General features: G+C 40.9%; 1 protein-coding gene across 2 annotated transcripts in view; it reads left to right on the forward strand.

Annotated features, from left to right (window-relative positions):
- Positions 1-18,249, forward strand: part of LOC112565614 (E3 ubiquitin-protein ligase rnf213-alpha-like) — a 201,901-nt gene that overhangs the window by 46,251 nt on the left and 137,401 nt on the right. For both annotated transcript variants that reach the window (XM_025241165.1, XM_025241164.1), the window contains exons 15-22: positions 1,087-1,243; positions 3,007-3,303; positions 4,889-5,481; positions 10,859-11,018; positions 11,961-12,175; positions 14,535-14,675; positions 16,180-16,341; positions 16,837-17,025. In XM_025241165.1, coding sequence (XP_025096950.1) covers positions 1,087-1,243; positions 3,007-3,303; positions 4,889-5,481; positions 10,859-11,018; positions 11,961-12,175; positions 14,535-14,675; positions 16,180-16,341; positions 16,837-17,025 — 1,914 coding nt within the window. The remainder of the gene's footprint in view (positions 1-1,086; positions 1,244-3,006; positions 3,304-4,888; positions 5,482-10,858; positions 11,019-11,960; positions 12,176-14,534; positions 14,676-16,179; positions 16,342-16,836; positions 17,026-18,249) is intronic.

Here is an 18,249-nt window from a genome sequence, read left to right on the forward strand (position 1 = left end):
TTTAATCAAAAGGGGGAGGGGTTGACTGTATTACCCACACAAAGTTCTGGAGTACGGAATTATTTTTACTTGGAATTGTGCTTGTGTGTGCTATTTCTGTCGTCACCATCAAGTAAAAATTTGGGTTGACTAAAAAAAAAAAACTTGAGTGTCCTGAGCAAATATTAAATACTTACTCTTCATTTTTAACTACTACCTCCATCCCTCCACTACATGTACCAGTAATTAACATAGAGGAAACAGATACATGTGTTTTCTACCAGTGTTTCAAATTTGAATCCACTCTGTCCAGTAGATTAGAAATTATAGCTGTTTTAAGTTCATTGCTCCTAAAACTTTTCATTTTTCCCCCTGAAAGATTGATAATTTTGTAATATTTGAAGCTGTATTTTTCATCTTGAAAGTTTGTAGAAAAAATTGGAACAACAGCATATAATGGTTACTTTGTAAAAAAATATGTTTTAGGTGTATTTAGTAAATTAGTTTTTGAAATGGATGACTTGAAATATGGTGTCTTCAAGCAAAATGACTAAGTGCAAAACTGTTTTTTTTCCATCTTGGGATGTGTTTTGTCCAGGGTGTCTTTTTTGCAAGTTAGTTTTTTAGTTTGAGTAGAACGTCCTTGTTGGTAACTTCTCATACAAAGTTCTTGGGGATTTCTAAGATTTCACGATGCAGCATATGAGAACTTCAAACATGGTCTAAAATAAATAGCTGTGACGCAAATCACAAACAGCAATATCTTCCTAACTATTAAAGATAGAGACTCAGTTTTGATTTTGTTTTTCTTGTATTTTCTTGTGCTTTCATGTTAACATAAAATATGACACATTTAACAAAAAAATTAATTTTATGTGCCAGTACCTACTTTTAGGCGGGCCACAACATATTTTTAAGACACTACATTCCCTTTAATATCGTTCATTTCTTTTTTTTTTTTTTTTTTTTGTTATTTCTTACCAAATCTTTGTGATACAGTCTCAATTAACATGATGGTAGGCACCAACAAACAAAAACTTTTAAACAACGGGCTTTTTGGCATTCCAAATGTAATTTCTTAAGTTTGATTTTTATATCTGATTTCAGAATGAGTCACGACATTTGGAAGCTCAAGATGGTCGTCTAATAAGCCTTATGTCTACATTTTTGGAAAGGACATGGCAGGAAAAGGTCCATTCAGAGGATGAAGTGTTGAATTTTATAACAACTTGGCAGCCTATGAAAAACTACCTTCAGAAATTTGGTATCTCCTTTTTTTAATATGGAAAACAAAAAGTTGGTTACAAAAAAATGTACTTAATCTTTACTGCTAATTTATCAAATGGTATTGAAATATGTAAATGAATTTTGTGTTTATATGATAAAGTTTTTTATATGTGCAGCTGCAAGGATTCCTGAGAAAGTAGATGAGATAACTAGGTTTCCAAGATAGTTTGATAGTTCAGACTGTAAACTAATTCTGGTTTTTATGATTAAGCATTTGATAGGACTGAGTATATCATAATCTAGTCCTTGTAATCATTGTAACGTTTCGAATGAGGAGAGCACTTATAAATGTTTGCAAGCGTGAGTGTACATCTGCATGTGACCACACCGTGCTGCATTCCTCTACCTTTTTCAAAACAAAAAAGAGCCGACCGACGGTTAACACATAAAATGAAACGAGAACTAATACAAGTGTTGAAAATGAAAGTTCCACAGCAGTGTCCCGTGGTGAGGAATTCAGATCAAGGGCACTGGCGCGTCACAGTTACCTATCTGGCAACTGCACTCCTGCTGTCTTGTCAAACGATGTAGACGTTGATAATAACTAAGATTCACAAGTCGACAATGCGTCTGTGGCTACGACCGTAACGTTGTTAGACGGATGACTGGTCGAAGAGATGAATCTGTCCCTTAGTGGAGTAATCCACATTTCACTTGTCGTATTGAGCACTGGAGGAGGTGACAGTAGTTGAAAAATCCAAAGGAAGAGGTGGAACGACAGTGGTGATGGCGGAGTTGCAGCGATCAAGCGATAAGTTGCGATGAGATGTGATAAGGCGTGGCAAGATGCGGCAAGTTACATTCAGATAAAATCTGATTCTGTTTTTCATTCGGATAGGCCTCCCCTGCAGGACAACAACTTGTCATAAATTGCATGGTAGCAAAAATAACAGCAGCACAAACAGTGACTCCTGTCATGTTCCTCACTGTGGGATGCACTGCACAGAACAGATGACCGTTAAATAGAATGAAGCTGTTAATGAGAGTTAACTGCTAGAGTCATTGTTTGTTCTTACATGTTAAGCAACAATTCGAAGATCAAGGACGAGTTGAGCTGTAGAGCAGACAGTGAAACTAATATGTTTAAATAAATATATGTACAAACATTCAACCAGAGTTGAGTATTGATATTGAAAGAGAAAATATAACAGCATCAGCTAACAGTGCACGACGCTTCTGTCCATCTCTGCCACCGTTAGAACAATAGGTCTGTTCAGCCAGCTTGTCTCTGAATGGTCGTTGTATCGCTTGGGTGGTAGTTCATCCCCTTAGTAAGGCTAACTCCTCCCAAATACCGATCAGTCAGGACCCTAGCAACCTAGCTGAGTGGCGACACTAGCACCACATAGTGTCCATGTTTGTTTACGTAAAAACCATAGCATTCTCATATGCCTAATTGCATGATGCAAAGCGATACGCAGTGGGTTGGTCATCCGGTTGTATGACTGCACTGGGATTGTACCACAGTTCTAAAGACCTAAGACTAATGTTTAAACAAATAATGTAAATTTGAGCCATGAATCATTAAAGCCATAGTTTTGCAGCACAGCAGGATTACATTTGCTTTAGCAAGATGGTGCAAGTAAATCTATTAAGTCTAAAATGATGTATTGATGTGGATTGCATTGCAAATTTAACAACAAAATTGCTGCTGGTATGTATTTATGCATATTTTAAAATTGTTTAACAGATGTGAGTTATGATGAAGCTGTTACTTTTTATTTCAACCCATTTGTTCAGATAATCAAACCAAATTGGACACGCTTGGCCCCAGTGCTGTCAAGTACATTCATCAGGCTCATGAGTGTATTGCTAAAACTCTTGGTCTTCTGCTCGATGGAACCATCCAAATTGGAACCCTCCAATTTTTGAAAGCTCATAAGGAAGAGTTTTTCAGTTGCGTTACAGCTGTAAAAAGAGATCAAGCACACACAGAGAAATTGCTTAGTCTTCGTGAATATGAACTGAGAGCATTCACCAAAGCAAGTGAACATCTTGTTGAGCTGTTTAACTGCTGTAGCGATTTTTTACAGACAGGTAAGGTGTTTGATATCACTCTAGTAGTGTACTAATTTATGTCTTTCTTAGGGGCGAACAGTTCCCAGGACTGTTCCTTTCTCATGCCGGCTGCGTGCGCAATAGTTGGCCTTGAACTGTCCACTACTGGCGACTGGATCTATTTTTACACCAGAAGTTACAAAGTTGCTTTTGGGGAGACCATGACCAGACAAGGCGGGGTCGGGGTGTTCAGTGGCGGTACGGGCGGTGGAAAAGGTCGTGACAAGACCATGGGAAAAGTGGGTGGATGGTTCTGCCGGAACGTTTGCTGGGGAGAGAATAAGTAGGGTGGCTTGAGAGTTGAGAGAGGCTTTTTGAATGGGAAGTGAGAGTGGAGAGACGGCATGTTAGCCGCCGAGTGAGACTAAATAACATTTACAATTGTGCGACAATTTCCATTTTTTTGGCTTTTTTTTTGTTTTGTTTTGTTTTTGTACGACTATAGCCACCCCAACATAGCGATCAGGGACTGACGTGTTGGTTACAGTTTATTATATATGTACATCTTTGTGAGGATAGTTGGGAAGAGTTTGCATAGTAATAAATTTCATATCTGTACATGCATTGGTGGCTGGTCATCTTGCTTATCATTGATCATTGTCATTGATGTTTAACTTTCTTAGAGAATATGCTCTTTCTAGGGACCACTGTGTGAGACGGGGTTTTAAACGATGCCAGAAAGAAATTTCTAAATTCATTTCATGTAAATAATCTTTACTTTTAGCCCTTTTTTCTGCATAAACAGCAGTACTGTTTCAATTGTTAATTTGTTGGATGTTAGTCTTAGCTTATCACATTATTTTAATTGGGCTTTCATGAGGACCATTCTGACATTTGAAGACATTTTTCTTTTGTTAGTTCATCGTGTTTTTTAGTGATTTCATTAATAACCAAGATCTGGAAGTCTTGTTTTTCACCATTTCAAAAAATGTGACTTTGTGGCAGCTTGCCCACTTTGATCACTGGTGTTGACTGTCATTCAACCATCAAGGGCTATGTTCAGTATCAATGGCAGTACCATTGGAACACTGAGCAAAAAGGAATTACAATATGTCACTCTCCCCTGTCTTTCTGACTGACTCTCTCTTTACCATACTAAACAATGTGAGTAGATATTCCTATGCTAACTAAATAGGACAAAGCTGTGTCATGGCTTCTTATTCAAAAGGTGAACCCCCACCAGTTTGTGCTTTGTGCCATACACAATTTACTTTTTAGCACATTTTGCCTGACAATGCCATACACATCTCTTTGCTTACTTGTTTATGTAACTTTCTACTGCAGTTATTTTCTTTTCCCTGAAAGTTGTAACCATGGACATATAACTCTGGACTGCTGCATGTTTGCTGAGACCAACTTTTAGTCTTTTACAAAGTTGTAGGCTGTCAGTCTCAGCAAACCATTTAGAAGTTCATTATCTGGAAATGGGAACATATTCTTAGTCAACAATAGACTTGCAATAAATCTGTAACTTAGTAACTTTTTCTTTCTTTGTTGGCAAAAGTCCTTGACCTCCACATCCCACAATTTTCATATAATGTTAATGAAAGTTGTCTTATTTCAGATGATATGCAAGAAATTGAAAGAAGATTGAAAAACAGTCATATCACTGCAGTGAGTTCATTGAGTGAAGTGACTAAAGTAGCAAAACCTGATGAAGTGAAGATATTAAATAACTACAGACCTGTAGTCAATCCTTGGAAGCTTCCTGATAGCATTATTGAAGTGCTTCCTCAGGTTGGCAGAAAAATGTCCTCTGTGATCTTTTGTAAGATCTTTTCAGTGAAAGCAGAACAGATGAGGGTTAAGAATATGAGCTTTTGGGAAGCTTTCCAGTTGGTGTGGAGTGCTGTTATCAAGGAGTGGGATCTCTTGTGCACTGAGTTAATTAATGGCTCCATCACACTGCAGAAAATAAAAGAAGTTTTCCACACATTCTACAGTGATGGATGTGATTACAGATATCCTAATCTGAAGAAGGAATTAGAGGACTTTGTGGCTGGAGACAACAAGCAGTGGGTGGAGGAAAGAATAATGCAGTTTCAGTGCTACACAAAAATTGAACAGCATGTTCAGGCAGCTGAAACCTTGCTGGACTTCAAAGATGCCCTCAACATACCCGAAAGGTTTGATGACATGGAAAAAATCTGCAAACTGGTGAGTTTCAAGCATACATTAAATGAAAAATGATTTGTGATTGGTCATAGTAAGAATATATCAATCATTAAATAAAAGCTGCATATGACTTTCTACAAATTTGCTTTGTCAAAAAATGGTGGACTGAACTACAAAGCAGGTTTATAAAAATATGCAATGGCTGAAACTGCTTATTGATATAATTGCCACATAAATTGTGCAAATGGGAGATTTGTTTAATAATAAAAACATGACAGAAAATACATTCATGGATTTTGAGCTTTTTAAAATTTTGAGATCCCATTTGTGAACAAAATACTTTCTCATAGTAAAGTTCATTGGAAGGAATAGATTTAGCTCAATGTACATTATAAGACAGTGGGGTACTGTGGGGAGTCTAGCTCAGGACAGGCAAAAGTGGAGGACCTTTGTCGCTGCCCTACGTGCCGACCGGCATAACGGGAACTAACTAACATTATAAGAGATGGTGTTATTTAGTCTATGTGTAGCAGGGTAAGAATTGAGCTCTTCCCACAATCCTTCCACACCAACACAAAAGTCAACGCTCTCGTGGGTTCTTAGTTTGTATTACTGGTACCAGTCGATGCTGCTGGCTCTGGCGAACCTTGATCTCACATACTTTCTCTCTCCCACACTAACTGCCCTGTCTCCTTATATACCCCTCGGGTGGGTCACTTTTCGCGGTCTTCTGCATCAGCACTATTTCCCGCAAGCATCAGCACTTTTCCCGCATGCATCAGCAAAACTATTTTCGGCCTCTTCCGGCGACCACCACCATCGCCGCCCCCTTGTCTACACACTACCATATACACCCCCTCGAGGAGAAATGTTGTCCTCGACATTTAAAACTAGAACCCATATTTTTTTTCCAAATGTAACGTGCTATAAAAATATATACATCTTAGGCAAACTTATAAACATAAATGTACAAATTGTTGCTGTAGCCATGTTGCGTTTATAACAGTGGCCAGACAGCCTTAATGAGCGTGGTCACCACAGTCTCAGGCAGTTTTTCTAAAGATAGCTTGCTCAGCAGCATTTTCAGTTTGTCACATTTAAAGCTATAATTGTCTAGTGTTTGCTGCTGGCGAAGTATGTAGTCTTCGCTCCTCATCCACGTCGGTTGCTGACGTGGCCTTGTGGACGCTCGCGGGGCGTGGCGTGGTGACGGGGGTGGGGTAACCACCGTACGTTGCGTAGCCCCCTCCTTATCTCTCCCTCCTTCCTGCACACCCGGCACTTCACTGTCGTTGTCATTAGGCAGTGGAGGAAGGGTGGTGCCTTCTGAATCTGGATCAGGGAGTGGCCTGGGTGGTTCTGCCTCATTGTCGTCCCTTGCTTGCTGTTCTTGGTCACTGTCATCACTCGCCGGCGGCTGTCCTCTTGATCTGGTGGTTGGCGGCCGTGTATGTACGACCACAGAGCTAGACGTGTCACTGTCGCTCTCATTTTCACCGGCGGATGACTCTGCACTAGATGTGTCGTCCTTTCTGAACTGGCGGCGTGGCTTTCGTTTCCTCCGATAAAGCGAGTGATCCCTCGCATCTTCTGGTTGATGCGCATCCTGTATTAATCCGCCCACTGGTAGCAACATGTTGCGGCGAAGAGTCCGTTTTTTCTTTGATCCATTTGTATGCTCAGTTGCGTCCTTTACACGTGTGAGTTTGCCACTATTATTAGTTCCACTGGTTCCAGAATTGTCGGTCTGGACGCTAATCATGTCTCTGCCCGCCTGCTGTTTCACTGTCAAATCAGGCGAGATAACCACTGAGTTTACAGAGTTTGGTGCCGCTTCCGTCATACCCATGGCACTTTCACACGAAACATTGTTAACTGGTCTGATGGTCGTTGTCTGTAAACCGCGCGCGTACGGCTTGTTGCGATTCATGCGCGGCACTCTGTTCCGCATCGCTAGGCAGCGAAAGGAACGATGCAGTACTGGTTGTAGCTGTGCGTCCTGCAGGAATTGGGATCCTTGCTTGTCTTGTGCCTGGTGCATAAGCTGCTCCAGGACATTGGTACCTAGCTGCACTGGAACACTGTCACTATATCTGGTTGCTGGGATGACCAGCAGTAAGCAGGGGAGACTATCAGCCCCGCCCCCTGCCCCCTCCACTCGTATATCCGCCTGGATGTATCCTAAGTACGGGAGCATTCGGCCATCCGCACACTCAATACGTAGCACTTCTTGAAACGGACGGACGGCCAGGTGTGCCAACTTCTGGCGATGGAATGTCTCCGTCACCGTTGATACAGTGGCACCTGTATCCAGCAGCGCTGCCGTGGCCACACCTTCGATGCAGACGTCTACACACGTGCTGGGACCTATCAATGTTTTCTCGCCAGCGGTACCGTGTTCCGGCGGACGCTGGTCAACCCGTTGCCCCTTTCTGCAGGTCAGCCTGTAGTTTAGGGGCTTGCGCAGATGGTCAATGCGCATGCGACACCCCACTTTGATGTGGCCCTTGCCGCCACACCTGAAGCATGTAGGCCCGTCGTCCTCGTAGCTGGAGCGTGGTGGCCGCTGGTTTAACGCCTTGCCAGCCGCAGGGTCGTTGCGTGGTCCTTGTTGCAGTTGGTGCCGCAACGACTGCACCTCGGCCGACAGCTTCCTCACCTCTGCATTCCAGTCTTCGGCCGGGATGGCTTGTGCAGCGTTGACCGCCGCTTGCTTTCCAGCGCCTGTCTTTGGTGCTGGTCCCTCGGCCTCCTGCTCGGCCTGCCTTAAGCTGCGATCTCCATTTCGAACTTGTAGGCAGTTCGATCCTTTAGGGGTTGCCGTAGGCCTCCCCACAGTCTGCAGCGCAGCGTCTCGCTGTATGCGCGTCTTTCTATCAGGTGCGCATTCAGGGCTTGTGTCAGGATGTCTTCTATGCGACACCGCCACTGCGTGACATTCTCCCCGGCCTCCTGGCGCGCAGTGTAGAAGGACCCGAGTAGGTCTTGGTCACACACCACGAGATCAAAAATACTGTCAAATTTCTGCAACAGCTCGTTCAATGTCGCGTGCGGGCCCAGACGCATGGCTACTCTGGCCGCCTCGCCTCTCAAAGAACGGCGGACAGCCTCCAACACTACAGCGTCTGTATACCTCCCCCGCAAACACATCAGTTCATACTTCCACAGGTCCAGCGCTGTGTCGTTCTTGCCCCCGGAGAAAGTGTAGGTTACTGTGTTTTTGGTATAGATTATACATGGAACATAACTCTGGAACCCCTAAACTATCTGTTCTCTTGTTTCATCTGTGCAATTCTCTAGCTGATAGCCCACTATGTAAACCCTCCTGGGTTAGCTATGTACGTTCACTATTAGATTCCTTAGGTTTTTCCACTTTTTGGAAATTTGGCTGTAGTTTTTCTCCCTGTAATTTTAAAAACATTGTAATGCAACGTCTAAAGGATCAATTTATTCAAAAATGGAAACAAGAAATATATACAAATGAGATTTGCACCGCTTACAGAATGTTTAAAGAATATTTCATTTTTGAGAACTACTTAATAGACCTGCCACCAGCTTTGAGATCAAACTTAATAAAATTTAGACTAAGCTGTCATAAACTTCCTATTCAGCAATTAAGATATAGCGGTATACCGAGATATTTAAGAACATGTCCATTGTGTAATCTAGATGAGGTAGGCGATGAATTTCATTATTTGTTTGTGTGTACCCACCATTTTTTGGTTGCCTCGCGGAGAACTCTACTTCCGGTGTGTTTTGTATATCATCCGAGTGAATTTGGGTTTCAGCAGCTGATGAGTGTTGGTTCCAGGCGTGTGCTTGTTGATTTGAGCAAATTTGTTCAAACGGTGTTTTCATTGTTTGGATGATCTGTATGTATTTATACGTGGTGCCATGTGACTATTTGCATGTGTTTGCTATGTTGTCGTCACCTGTAGTGAGTTTGTTGCTGCGATGGAGTTGTCATTGTATTTTTTGTGATTGTGAGGTTATGGCTAAAAATGCCCCTGGGCTTATAGCCATTAAATAAAAATGAAAATGAAAAAATGAAAATGAAAATGAGAATGGCGGCAGTCGCGGTGTCTGTGGTCCGCTGGCATTCAGCGGCGCAGTCTCCACTCCATCCCTTGTCGCAGCGTACCCTGTCGCCCATTGCTGTAGGTCGGCAGCGGTGTCTGCTGTTGGCTTCCCTTCCAAATTCCTGAAGGCCTCCAACACTCGCTTCTCCTCTTCTGTTAGTTCCATTGTCTCTGGCGGCACTAAGCTGACTTGAGATGTTCAGTTTCGCCCAGTGCCCCACATTGGGCGCCAAAAATGTAGCAGGGTAAGAATTGAGCTCTTCCCACAATCCTTCCACACCAACACAAAAGTCAACGCTCTCGTGGGTTCTTAGTTTGTATTACTGGTACCAGTCGATGCTGCTGGCTCTGGCGAACCTTGATCTCACATACTTTCTCTCTCCCACACTAACTGCCCTGTCTCCTTATATACCCCTCGGGTGGGTCACTTTTCGCGGTCTTCTGCATCAGCACTATTTCCCGCAAGCATCAGCACTTTTCCCGCATGCATCAGCAAAACTATTTTCGGCCTCTTCCGGCGACCACCACCATCGCCGCCCCCTTGTCTACACACTACCATATATGGAAGTTATTTTCTCTCAAGTCTTTTGTTTTAAGAAAGTGTATGGTACCATAACATACAACTAAGTATGTATCATACTGGGATTTTGCCTATGTTGTGTTAAGTCCACGGCTTTTACATAAAAATAATTATTATTCTTTTCATTTCATCATATTTGACAATGTTTATTTGGCATTTGACTGTCAGTAGGCTAAAAACTAGAAATATTGCATGCTGCCTTTGTTGAAGATTTTTTTTTTGTATTCTAATGGAAAATAAAGGTAATCAGATATAGAGAATTGATTCAACTTTAGAATGCAGAATATACTTCGCTTCAGGCATTTGCCACTGTAGAATTTTGTAAAGAATGTTTTTTGATCTGTTCATTTAAAGATGGTATTTCATGATTTTTATCTCCTTTGTTCAGTATGGGGTTCAAAAAGGCCAACAAAGTTCTGACAATCGCTTCTCTCTTTTTAAGGTTAATTTGACAAGCCATAAATTTGTGTTTCTATTAATTCCAGGGCTGGAATGTTTTGTGGGGATTGTGTTTTTAGAACTTCGTATAAGCACACAATGTCTTATGCGACAAGAATTCTGATAGTCATTTACATTTTCAGACCTCTGGTGGAAATTGCTTGTGTTTTTAGACCCCAGTGGAAAATTTTCTTTACAGGTATTTCTATGCATCCAACAGTACTGTTTAATGTTTTTGGGTTTTTTCTTTTAGTGGGGTGTGGTTTGGAACAATATCCAAATACATCCATTTTATTGTTTGAAATGCCTGTTTCTAATTCAGAGTCAAAATCCATCTTTGAGAATAAGCGATATGAATCAATCCGTTTTGGAACTGTGTAAGAGCTTGAAAGATTTCCAACCCCAAGACATTCATTGTCTGGCAGAGTTCACCACACCAACATGCACAAAGTTTGTCACCTGGCTCAAAAAGACTATGAAAGGCAAGAAAATCTAGAGTTTTTAATTTTTACATGTGATTTACAAAAATTATAATTGTTTATCTCTAAAATGCCAGAATTACTTCTGTCACTATTAGTTTCATCACTTCTGTTATTAAGACATTCTGATAGGGATCACAAATTTTATGTTTCTGATGATGCATTAATTAGCCATTTTACTGAGGAATGACATGTACAAAGAAACTGGAGGGGAGACAATGACTGAATGAGGATCTTTGGTAAATGCCATTGTAAAATAAAGTAAATGGAGATTTAAGTTTCTCCAGAGGTGGTCAGGGGATGTCAGGCAAGGAAAAAAATATTTAGTTTATTTTTCAGAAACAAAAGCTATCGCTTTGTCATGTCATTCAGTATATGTTCTTTCACACAACACAACATAAAGATTTGCCTGTGAGCTTCCTATGAGCTTTATTCTTAGCCTAGAATTGAAAATGTAATGTTCTTCATAGTTTCCTTTTCTTCATGTTAATGAACAATAAACAGCTAATGAGATGTACACACACAATTAGCACAGCAAAATGTTAGTGTACTACAAAGTGTTAGCATGGGTATAGGTGAACTGCTGTCTGCTGAGATCAATGCTTAGCCTCTTGAGAAGTTCTCCACAGCCAGTCTTGGCCCAAACAGTAAATGTGACTCAGCTGGAAGCTTTGTGTACACCTGCCTTGGTTTAGTAGTTAACTGGAAAAAAATCGCCTACAAGCAGTCCAGTAATACAAGTTTGTGGTTTCAGCAAAAGGGTGACAGACCCTAAACACAAAAATCCAAGACATTATCTCCTCTTAGAGGTCTTAGACTTGAGGTTTAACTGTTCAATCAAATCATTTTAACAAATAAAGGGTCATCAATTTCTTGTAAACAAACCACGTGTGTACTTCACAAGCTAATTCTGATTTTGTTTTGACATATTCTGATTTGACTCAGGAGGTCTGAAGGAGCTGAATGTCTTTGTGGACCTGGCTTTTATCTCAGCTGGTGAAGAGCCCATGGCCATTGATAGAGTGAATTTCTTGCATGCAGCAGCTACAGGGTATGCTCCTCTCATTTTCACCGCCATCACAGACTGTGCCACACTACTGAAGCAGTGCCAAATAGTCTTTAAAAATATAAAAGCAGATCCTCAGCTGCCTACAAAACTGGTTTGTTCTTTATGAGATTTCATGCCCATGTATTCTGTTAAGATTATTATGCTAACTCTTTGCGAACTATGTTCTTTGTACACTATAGTTCATTGTCAACTCTTTGTGTATTTGTGTGCATAAATAAGATACAGTCAAATCTCCCTACTATGCCACCCCGCTACTATGCCACTCTCGGTATTATGCCACTTTTGCTCGGTCCCGACTATAAATTCAATGTAAAAAAAAATTTACTATGCCACCCCTACTCTCGCTACTATGCCACTTTTTTGTGACTGTTAAAAGACACAAGTTGTAAAATTCCGCGCAGTGCTCGATTACTATACTCTATGGTAGTGTGGGACATCGCAGTTAGGTGGATGGAACATAGCACGCACACAGGGAGGGTGGAGGCTGGCAATGTGTGTGTGTGGGGGGTGGTCGCTGGCTGGGTGACAGCCACGTGACAGAGGGAAGGTGTGAGGGGGTCGACTAGCGACAGGATGCAGGTGCGCGGATGTGGTTGGGAGGGGTGGAGGATGAAGAGGTGAGGGGGAGAATGAGAGGAGACAGCGAGCGAAGCCGACAATTCTTGAGAGCTTTGGACCAGACCTGGGCAAAGGCCTCCTGTCTCTGACCGGCCCGCCCGCCAGTATATATACTATACATACAGTATTAGGTAAAACTGAGTTAACTATATTAGTCCGGCCCTCTAAAACCATCCCAATTTCTCATGCGGCCCCTTGGGAAAATTAATTGCCCACCCCTGCTTTGGACTGACGGGTAACTTGAACAAAGAAAGCCGTTTTTATGAACCCTCTCTACTATGCCACTCTCGCTACTATGCCACTTTTGCTTGGTCCCGGTAGGTGGCATAGTAGGGAGATTTGACTGTATACAAGTTATAAAGAAAAGAAATTACAAAAGAAATTAAGGATGCATTACATAGTCGAAGTAAACTGTTGTGTCATCTACTCACATTTATTACTTTATTGCCAGACAAGAATGTTTCGAGATAGACATACCTGTCATGCTCTTAAGTAACACTTCCACTACAAATACAGCTTGATTTTGAAAGTGCACAAATCAGGAATGCCCAACCTACAGCCTGCGGGCCATATCCGGCCCTCTCATTTTAACCAGACACAAAATAATTCCATTTTTAACATCATGATTCTGACAAAACCGCCATGTTCTGGCCTCCGAAATTTTAGATTATGTCCAGTGCTGCCCTCGGGAAGAAAAAGTTGAGCACCATTGGCACAGATAATAAAGAAAATGAACACAAGATCTCAATTCTCAGTCTATGATAATGACACTGTCATGGTGAACATTAACATTTGACAACAAATAATATCTTTACTTATACTATATATATACTGCACACTAATGTAACCAACATGTCAGTCCCTGATGGCTATGTAGGGGTGGGCTAGTCGTACAAAAACACAACAAAGGTGGAAATTGCCGCATAACTGTAGATTTTATTCGAGTCTTACTCGGCGGCTGGCCTGCCGTCTCTCCACTCTCACTTCAAAAATCACAAAGTCCCTCTCAACTGTAAAGCTACACTACTTATACTGTATTCCGTCAAACGTTCCAGAACCATTGTTATCAAATCTCGCCTCATGTCTGCCACATCTTGAAGCTCTGTCTTCCGGTTAGCTTTGCGTTGCACAGGGACCTATAGATTCGCTAGGTTAGCTTCGCTCAGTTCGCTATGTGCTATGCAACACATCACAGGGAGCTGTCGACCCCTATCCTCTCCAAACAAAGACATTACTTAGTACACTACTAGAGTGCTACAGCAATATTTCTTTTTATTTATATAAAAAGATATGGTGAGTGCTCTCCTCACAATGTTATCATTTTTTAGTTTTCTTGTTAGGTTACCATTCTTTCTATGGCATACCCTGATTGTATTTAAACATTTTATAAACGTTTACACAGGGTTCTCGATCATTTGTAACTGTTTATAAAATGTATGCTATCTGGGTACTAATCTATTTCACGTAAAGCAATTTTTCAGGCAAGTATATTTGCTACTACTTTCTTCGAAGAATGATAACATTGTAACTTAACATGCTTAGAACACAATTAATTAGCTTTGTCTTCAGAATATTTATGTGGAGCTAGTATTTTATCACTTTGAAGTAATCAAAACTTCACACACTTGCTGTATGTGAAATAGAAATGCTAACTTTACTCAGTTTAGACATCACAATTTTGGGTACTTCCATTATGTTAGACTGCTTAGAGATGTGTTTTTAACACATAACAGTGGTTTTAAAATGCATTACAAAATTTTGTTTATCATTTGCATTATCAAGTTAAAAAGTGGTAATCATTTTCATGATATTTTTAATTTTTTGGCGTGTAGCGTGACACAGCACGCTGCTTACACTGGTTTAAGCATGAAGAACAGTCACGTGGATCAGTGGAAAAAACATCACTTTCTCAAGTGGGAAGCATCAATGAGTGTGGAACCTTTGAGATTGGCAATGCTGAGAAACATGGACTGGTTAGTAGAGATATTTTGATAAACAGGCCTGCTTATAAAAGTCAGTGATAGTGGGCTTAACAGACCTAGGCTAGAGTCTGTGATTGTGAACCATACTGTATGACAGACCTTGGTTAGTGTCTATAATTATTTACTATTCTGTATGTACTTGCTCATCTTGCTTTACTACTTTGAATGCACTTACCCATACACTTACCCTCTCTTTTTCTATGCCCCTGCATGTAGAAGGCGCTGCAGTGCCAGCTGGTCATAAATATGTAACCAACACGTCAGTCCCTGATGGCTACGTAGGGGTGGGCTTGTCGTACAAGAACACAACAAAGATCGAAATTGCCGCATAACTTTTATTCAGAGTTTCACTCGGCGACTAGCCTGCCATCTCTCCACTCTCACTTCCAAACCAAAAAGTCCTCCTTCAACAGTAACGCTACGTATCTCTGTTATACTATCTTCGGATTCTGTTAGAGCGGCTTGGAGGTTGTTACTCTTCACTGTCGCTCTCTGTTGTCTCCTCTCTTTTATCTTCCTTCTTTACTTTCTCCTCCCGGTTTTCTGCAGGTACCATGGCTGGAATAATCTCTGGGGCCTCAGGCCTCAACTCTGTTCCCACTTCGATTAGGGTGAGGGTTAGGGTATGTCTCTAAATTGCACCAGTTCATCATCTTCATCCCTTCAAAAACTGGGAGGTGCGACTGCTACCTCGTCCACACCCTCTCTGGGCTTGTTATTCCTGGTGATTCTTTCCTGGGCCAAAGTTGGTGCCCAGCCTAATGGACCTACTAGGAGTAACAGATTTCGATGGAGAGTCCGTTTTGGCCCAGAGCCTTCCTCCCTTTTAACCACATACACAGGTATATCGCTCAATTTGTCCAGAAGGACAAAAACTCCTTTCTCCCACCGATCATCTACTTTGGATCTAACTCGTGGTCCCATCTTTTTTTTATCAGTCTTTTTATCCGCCAGTCTTTCTTTTGTTGGGTCTCTAAAGTTCGCAACATACCGATAAAACACGTCAGTCCCTGATGGCTACATATTGGTGGGCTAGTGGTATAAGAACACAACAAAGATCGAAATTGGCGCTTAACTGTAGATTTTATTTTCACTCGGTGGCTGGCCTGCCGCTTCTCCACTCTCACTTCCAAACCAAAAAGCCCTCCCTCAACTGTAACGCTACCCTACTTATACTATCTCCCGTCGAATGTTCCAGAATCATCCACCCCCTTTTCCTACGGCTTCGTCACTACCTTTCTCTTTACCTGACTTGATAGATCAGATGCCACTGTGACTGCTGATGGATGGGCAGGGGTAGTTTACCAGCCATGGGTCTAAGAAAACCTTTAGTTAGTAAACTTCTGCTTCACAGTCACTACAATGTTTGAAGGATACTCTACCCTACAAAATGATCTAACTGTTGGACAAGTAATTTCACGTAAATATCAGAAAGAAAATGCTATCTGGCATGTGCCTCAAGGCAGGGGACAAATTTTAAGATGTGTACTTGCAGAGCCTCTCTCAGGTTATCAGCCTGCATGTACTGGGAGATGATGAGAGTGGAACAACAAGTCGCCGCTATACATATGAAGAGTTGAAGGATCTCCAGAGCCGCTTAATGCTTGTGGCTGGACAGGCAGAAAAGGGCAAAGTGAATGTAGATCGTTTTATAAATGTAAGTGTGGAGACACCCATATGATATTGTTGATGAGAACCTAAGTGTAATATTATAGAATGTATAGTATAGAGCTTTTTCTATAGAATACAGGACAAGAACAGAAAGGAAAAGCTGGACTAGTCGTATACCCAACACAATAGAGTTAGAAAAATTTGATTAGTAAGTTCTTGGAAACGTCTAGCATTTTTTCTGAAACCATCAAAAGCAACAGAACATCCAGTTCAGATATATTATTCATATCCTGGGGTACTTTGTGTATTGTGCTTGCATTTACCATATGCTGTGAATGATTATGTTGAGCACCACACTGAAATTTCCCCTTACAAATATAATAAAGATATTGTCATTGTCCTTGTCATAACATTTAGTATAGTAAATATGAGTACCAGGAAATTTAATTAGATAACATTCTCTTGCAAGATATAGTACTAGATGGCTTTGAGAAGATAAGCACCTCATGTCTTGGTAATAAATTGTTTCGACTGCTTTCAGATAATGGACAGTCTTGTGCGCCTGGGGAAGACCTACATACAGCTGTGTGCAGATGGCTGCATCCTCTTCCTTAACTGGTCTATCAGATTACTGTGTAATGTGAAACAGACCGTGTGTTGCAGTATGGTGTTCTCTGGACAGCCAATGCTAAAAGGTTGTCGAAACCCAGACACCCATGAAGACGTCGAGGTATAAACTGAATATTCAAATATGATATGATAGTGCTAGAGATGCGGATTAGATCTTCTCTGGAGTCTGTTAAAGCATAAGGCATCTATAGAGTGTAAGGAGTTATTTCTGTAAAACAAATTTTGTACTTCTAAACAATGTATTGTACGTGTCTGGTAGTGACTACATAATAAATAATAGTGTAACACCCACGACATTTAAGGGTATGTCGTGTGTATTTTTAGTTAATAGTTTTAGTTTTTCTCTGATAAAGACATTCCTTTTCCTTCAACTCGCAGGGGGTCCTTGTGTCCTTACAGGAAATCCACAAAAATCTCTAAAATTAAGTAGAGAAAATGAAAACAGACCGAAATCTAATCGGAGTTATCCATGTCCTTTCTGTTTGAGTGGGAGTATTTGTGTCATCACTCTCCACCTCCAACATTTCTTTCAGTCTCTCCCAGATTTGGCTATCTACTTGGTAGTTGAATTCTCTGCATTATAGCGACCTGTATTTTTGGAAATGTATTTGAGTGTTTCTCAGTTGATTTTGGCATCATGTACTATATGAAACAAGTTTCCATTTATTTTGTTTTTAGGGCAATTTGTGTTCAACTTGTATTCTCTCACAAGGAGTTGATTCAGCATTCGTTTCTGATTACTTCTTTTCGTTTATTTTTCTTTTCATTTATCCATTTTCTTTATTCCTCTGTCCTACCCTCATTCCCCACTACTGTGTTTTTTTTCTGAATAAAGAAAGGAAAAGAAACTATGGCAACGATTGCTCTTTCATGTGTGCTGGCTTGCCTCAGCAAAGTTTCTGTCCCCACACAAACACTTACCAAACTAAGGCCATTCTACAATAGCTTATTAGTAACTAGTATTGAAAGTGGTTAGCTTTAGAAGCTCAAAAAAATCTTCATGCTGTTTAAAAACTCTCAAGGGGAAGATCTGAATGATAACAAAGTTTTAGATGTGATAACAGCTTGAGAATTGCTAGAAATAACTTTGAACACATAGCTCATGAAAGTGACAATGACTTATTGAAAACATTTTTTCAATGCCCGTGGATTAAGATCCTGCATATTTTATAACTTTATAATGTCCTATAACTATATAATTTATCCAAGACACCAAACAAATATAGGAAAGTGGATGTTTATGTGATCAGCTATTTTGTAATAACTTAATCATCTTGTTTGTGTGTTAATTGATATGACTGCTGTAAGGTTAATTGACGTTTGC

This window comes from Pomacea canaliculata, linkage group LG6, assembly GCF_003073045.1.
Source record: "Pomacea canaliculata isolate SZHN2017 linkage group LG6, ASM307304v1, whole genome shotgun sequence".
Taxonomy (NCBI): domain Eukaryota; kingdom Metazoa; phylum Mollusca; class Gastropoda; order Architaenioglossa; family Ampullariidae; genus Pomacea; species Pomacea canaliculata.